Source organism: Coturnix japonica, chromosome 9 (genome assembly GCF_001577835.2).
Source record: "Coturnix japonica isolate 7356 chromosome 9, Coturnix japonica 2.1, whole genome shotgun sequence".
Taxonomy (NCBI): domain Eukaryota; kingdom Metazoa; phylum Chordata; class Aves; order Galliformes; family Phasianidae; genus Coturnix; species Coturnix japonica.
In genome coordinates this window covers 18,804,758-18,810,757 of record NC_029524.1, presented here as the reverse complement: position 1 = coordinate 18,810,757, position 6,000 = coordinate 18,804,758, and the positions used below count along the sequence as shown (strand labels likewise).

The following is a 6,000-nucleotide window of genomic DNA, read 5'->3' as shown; positions in this document are numbered from 1 at the left end:
GAAAGGGCAGATTCGGCCAACTACTATTCGACTCATTGTGCATTGGCAGTCCTCTGTCACTAATTCCTGTTTAACTAACAAAAAAAATCCAAACAAATGCAATGGAAGGCAGGCAGACTCTTCTTGCTCTGCATCCTATGCATGTCAAAGGCTGGGTAACTTTGATGTCCCCTTTCTGAAGCAATGGGAGTTGTTCTTGCTTACTTATGTAGCTGGTCATCACAAGATCAAGAGAGAGTGGAGTTTGTTCTTTTGGACAAAAATATTTATTAAAATGGTGAATTTGGACTTGGGGAGTTTTTCTTTTATTTTGCATTTCCAATTTCGTTACTTCAAAGGGAAGTTCCATTAAATTCAGTCCCGTAAGTACACAGATCATCTTATAAGATGTTGGCTACTTGGCTGTATTATCACAGAATTTCAAAGCAAAGAGCAGCTTTTAGATGATTTTTTAAGCACAGTCACTAGAGATTACTACTACCTCTGACAGCAGTTTATTCCCATCAAATTTAATTGTAAACATGCTGTACCAATCTGTGTAGATCATATGCTGCACTCTTGGGATACAGAAAGCTGTTAACATGAATCGCTATTATAGTAAACATACAGCATTAACTTCAGTGAAACAAATCTCAGAGTCTGATGTCTGTTAGCTAACCTTGAAACTTCAAGTTTAATTCTGCAACTTCAGCACCAGGGAACACAAATGTCCATCTGAAGTAATACAAAATATTGGAATGACTGTCACAGTTCCTCAGTACCTCATAGATCAGCAACTGGCAACACTTCCAAACTAAAACCAACATCTGAATGCATTTACTTTGTCTGCCCTTAAATACATCTCAATAGTTGTGCTTACATGGGTGGAGTTAAAATCAAGGGGATGGAGGAATGGATAGAGTTATGCCCCAGCTGCATGCAGAATGCTAATGGGGAACTATATTTGTTCACAAAATTGAGAAAGCATGAAGTCAGCCAGAAATTCTTAAACAAAACACAGAATTTTATGTTCAGATTTCCGTTTTGAAAGAGGACACATTGACATTCTATACTGTTTAAAACATAAATTTTTAATTATATGGAGAGCTTATACTTAGTTTTCAACAATACTAAACCATAATACCTTGATAAGAACTGAATACAATATATTTTTAAAGTACAATGTATTTTAAGATGCCTAAGTGGCAGGATAAAAACTGAAAGCCAGTTCTAAAACAACAACAAAATTCAGCAGTGTGGCTGAAGCTATTGTGCAGGCTTTTTAACTCCATTGCACTGTGTAGCTTTGTCCTAAATGAAGTTGAAGCTGGGTGATTCTCAAGACCTGAAAAGGAAAAGAAACAACCCCAAATTAGTAATTATACCTTGATGGTATAGCCATTGGGTGTTGGTTTTTTTCAGTATTTGTCAGAATACAGTGGGTTTTCAATAAAGATTACAAGAATTTATTCTTCCTTTTTTGTGTGCACGTGTGTGTTTGTGTCATTGGTCATTTTAAACAGCATACATTTCATATTTCTGATTCTGATATGAATATTCACATATAAATAATGTATATTTGAACGGCAGCTAAATCTCCAGAAGTTTAAATGCACACACACAGTTGTGAAGGTGTTGCTACCCCAAAACCAGCATCTCACCTGCTTGATGCTGTCATATGACGCAATGTGAGGTGATGGAATTATCACACCATTCTGCGTTACATTCACCTGCTGAACATTGGTGGGCACACCCAGGACTTTAATTTCAGTAAACATCAGGTTGTTTGGATCACTGTAGCCATGATGCTCAACCTTGATCTCTAAAACATTCTGAAAGGAAAAAAGAACCAAATAGGATGTGGTCATTAAGCTGGTACAAGTTCACCTGAGTCAATTGCCTTCCTCCCTTTCCATGTGCACAACGACAGCTGTACAGACAAATCTGTCCTCTGTTGTCACAGAGACCTCTTCTCTCAGCCTCTGCTACACCTGATCCAGGATTAAAAGACATTATTTCATCATTCTGCATGCCACCATTTGATACTTTCTATTGAGCTGACTGGTTCTGAGTAGGGCCCAAACCTCTCAGATCCAGTGGAAAGAATTCTCTGTTTCTACAGACTGTTGCTCATGGGAGCCCCTCTGGTTCCCCGTTGGAAATATGTCTTCAGGGGAAGAAAGGAATGTGGAAAGGGGGAGAAATTTGTATCAGCAAATACAAAAATAGAAGTCTCTTAATGTTTCAGAGATGTTTAGATGTCTTTTTGTTCATCTTTTTTTTTTTTTCTTTTTTTTTTTAACTGCCTTTCTTAATGCAAAAATATTGGGGATGGATTGCAAATCATTTCAGACCTCATGATATACAAGTGTGAAATGGGAGCAACATTTCCTAGATCAGTTGCTGTAATTTTAGGTAGATTATGGGCACACATTTTCTATAGAGTCTTCTCAGTTCCACCACTGAGTCTCCAAAGGTCATGTTAAGCTGCTCAGAGAGGGTTTCAGCTGGTTCACAGCCCTTGTGTGGGCCCATGAAAATGTGCTGTGATACACTTATGTATATTTAATGCATTCGTGGTGAGGCTATTTATTTTAGTGTGAGCATTTCTTGTTGTTGTTCGATTCAGGTTCTCTTTAATTAGGCATTTTCTTACCAGCTTTCTGCAAGAGCAGGAAAAGGTGCATTTATTTTATAATCTCTTTGCAGCTACAAATAGTAACTATTAGCAAAACTCACTTCTGTTCCTTGCCAATTAACATCCAATTACATGATAAAGACAGAATTAAATCAGAAAGAACAGCTGGCATAAAATAATCAGGCATTTTAGCACCCTGGTAGACGAATGAAATAAAGTCTGTTTTCTATTACAATATTGGGAAAAAAGAAGAAAAATAGTCCACATAATTCCTGATATTCAGCCAGTTATAATAAATATTGAAAACCAACTACTCTTCATGAGGATTTACAACATGGCAAAACTCACTGTCCCCTATAGAAAACCAAGAAGTTTCCGTAGTATGGGTTGAATGGAATCAGTGCAGTCATCCTAGGGTGCCTGCCTAGGATTTTATTACAATCCCATTTTTACCCTACTGAATAAGAGTTAGTCTGTCGTCTAATATTAACGTTAGGGAAAGATATCTAAACTTCAGATACTGATGAAGAAAATATCGACAGTGAGAATCATAATAATCACTTAGCATAACTATTTCGAACTTGGAGCTAACATTACCTACCTGCTGAGCACTGAACGATGTGAGTAGGTATGCACCGTTTTCATATGCATCTGACAAAAAGAAATAATAAAATAAAATGTATTCACATTTCTACTTAGTTATGTATTGTAATAAATTCAAGAAGTGCACTTATATACTTCTATCTGTGTATCTTTGTATATATATTTGTATACAAAGGAAGCAGAACCGTATTTGCACAATAGATGCTTCTAGATTGGAAATACTTTCTTGTTGTCTGTGTGTGGACAGTCACACACAGATTGAATGAGGACCAAGGTAAGACAAAAAAAGGCAAACAAACACCATTAGGAGGAGGCTGAGACTGGTAAGAGAGTTTGTTTCTCACTGAAGGTGGCATGGGTGTCATTTCCCAGCTCCATCTCCAGACACTGTCTAATTACATATGATCAAGACAGATGATCACATTGATGCTTCCTTGAAATCACTGTTGTATATCTTATCAAGCCTGTTGTTATTTAGCACTAAATGAACTCAGTGTAGTGCTGGTGATAATAGGCAGTGCAGATTCTGCCTTGCCAAACTACAGCAAAGAGATCACAGAGATCCATAATATTCTGTGTTACTTCTTGTAATTTCAGGTAACAGCTTATTGTTATTATAGGGGTAATAGGCTCTGCATAGACAGGATAAACAACATGTAAATATCTCTTACCTGAAGACAATTTAGATTTAAAAATACTGAGGAAACTAATTAAAGCTTTCCACATTGCCTATTACGGTGCTTGTAGACTTGAGAATAAATCTTCATTATAATGTGCATCCCTAGGCTCAGGAAACTATTTCATTTATAGAAAATATTAATTCTATAAATGATAGCATTCTGTGGTTTCAACCAGGAACAAAATCAGTTTGCTAATTAATGCCAAGGTGGAGCTTTAATTTGAGTTTTGTCTCTGAAGGCACTCTCAGATAGGGCCTCCAGAAATGGGATTGCTTTGGCCAGCAGCATCTGGGCATCCTGTCACACCACCCTCACACCTGGGAAGGGTTTTTATGATGGCAAGAAACATCATACATACCAATGCGAACCCCATCATCCCAGTACAGCTGTCCTTCTGCAAGCAGGCTGTCATTCAAAGCAGCAGTAAGTCCCATTGGGTTTCGCCGGCTGTGAAGAACAGAATAGTTTTTCCTCAGTTCTATCAGTTATTCCCATTTCTTCTCTCAAGTATTAGAAATAATGCCTGCCATTGGACTGGTCTCTAATACTCATATTTTTGATCCCGTTGTATTAAAAATAAATCATTGGGATGAAAATGAAGAGAGAAAGCATCCATAAAGCTTACATAGCTTCTTTAATCTATAATAATAATGATACAAAACAGCACAAAATTGTATTTCAGTTTTCCAGTTAACCCTATCATACCTGAAATAGGTTGTATTAGCAGGTTCTTGCCAAGCCAGGATGTAACCACCTCGGATATGAAGATTGATATGTTCCAAAGGAGCTGGTAAAATTCTGTATTCTCCCCTAGCATTAATAACTTCATCCTATTCATGAGAAAATAATAGAAGACATCCTCTATTGAATTACTTGTTTTAAAGGTTTTTTTTTGAATGAAATAATGTTTTGTTGCTGGTGGTTTTTTTGTTTGTTTGTTTGTTTTACTCCAGATGATAGTAGGTGAACAAAGGTGACTGTTCAAATGAAATAGAAACTTCAGTTTAAGCTGGGGAAAAGAAGGAAGAAAGGGCACATTCGGAGTTACAGCATTTGTCTTCCCAAGAAACCATTAGGAATGACAGAACCCTGCCTTCCTGGAAGAGGTTAAACATCTATTTTCGAATTCGCAGTACTGGACAAATTCCTTATTTTGCTCTGCTTGCATATGCAACTTTTGCTTTGTATATTTAACTGCTCATATAGAGCTCAGCCCATGAGTTCTCTTACATTTTGTATTGTCTTCCCACCCTACTGGGAGGAAGAAGGGAGCAGATCTGTGGTGCTTAGTTGCCTCTCAGGGTTAAGAAGTTGTGCACATCATTCAGGGGTTAAAACTGAGTGTATAGAAGAACTAAAGGCATTATTTCCATCTTTTTTTTTTTTTTCTTGTTCTTTTTTTTTTTTTCTTTCCCTAACTTTGGTCATGTTAAGCATTGCAACACAAGAAACAGTGGGCTGTTATAAGAAATTAGCTTAAGAAGGTGTAGCTGTTATATTACCAGGAAGTGATACTAAACACAACTTTGTAAAGGGGAAATAGAGGCTTCAGACCCCACTGTTACCTGAAGAGCATGGTAAAAAATGCATGAAATTTTGAAGATTACTTACTGTGTGGTAATCATACCAGCGGGCATTGGGTATGTAAGCATTCACTGTTACAGCACCCTGGAATTAAAGAGACATATTTTAGGGAAGTTAAAGCAAAAAGGAAGCTTAGCTAAAGAGACTTTAAAATTTTCATATGCACTTCATGACATACCGGAGTCATTACAGGGCTGATGAGCAGTGCAGGTCCCCAGAGGAATTGCTCAAATATATCCCAGGTTGTTCTTTCTTGTGTAAACCTGCAAATTAGCAGAGCCATGATTAGACACTGGGCGCTGAACTCTTCCAAAGTGTTCCCTCTTCAAGACATTTATTCTGCTAATTTAATTTACTATTCTCAGTACCTACTATTTCCTCATCTGTATTTATTGTGGTATTAATGGTAACTGAGGGGTGATTAAATATGTATTATTTATTTATCTATTTCCTTTTAAATACATAATTAATCTTTGCCAAGTATGCATAAAGATCCTAATGTGAAAATCATTAGAG

General features: G+C 36.9%; 1 protein-coding gene across 1 annotated transcript in view; it reads right to left on the bottom strand.

The window, feature by feature from the left end:
• Positions 1-493: 493 nt before the first annotated feature.
• Positions 494-6,000, bottom strand: part of SI (sucrase-isomaltase) — a 43,009-nt gene continuing 37,502 nt past the window's right edge. Inside the window, exons 42-48 of the mRNA XM_015872037.2 lie at positions 5,663-5,747; positions 5,512-5,568; positions 4,606-4,730; positions 4,259-4,347; positions 3,219-3,268; positions 1,641-1,811; positions 494-1,324 (exon numbers count right to left, since the gene is read on the bottom strand). Of these exons, the coding sequence (XP_015727523.1) occupies positions 1,262-1,324; positions 1,641-1,811; positions 3,219-3,268; positions 4,259-4,347; positions 4,606-4,730; positions 5,512-5,568; positions 5,663-5,747 (640 nt within the window). The 3' untranslated portion in view covers positions 494-1,261. The remainder of the gene's footprint in view (positions 1,325-1,640; positions 1,812-3,218; positions 3,269-4,258; positions 4,348-4,605; positions 4,731-5,511; positions 5,569-5,662; positions 5,748-6,000) is intronic.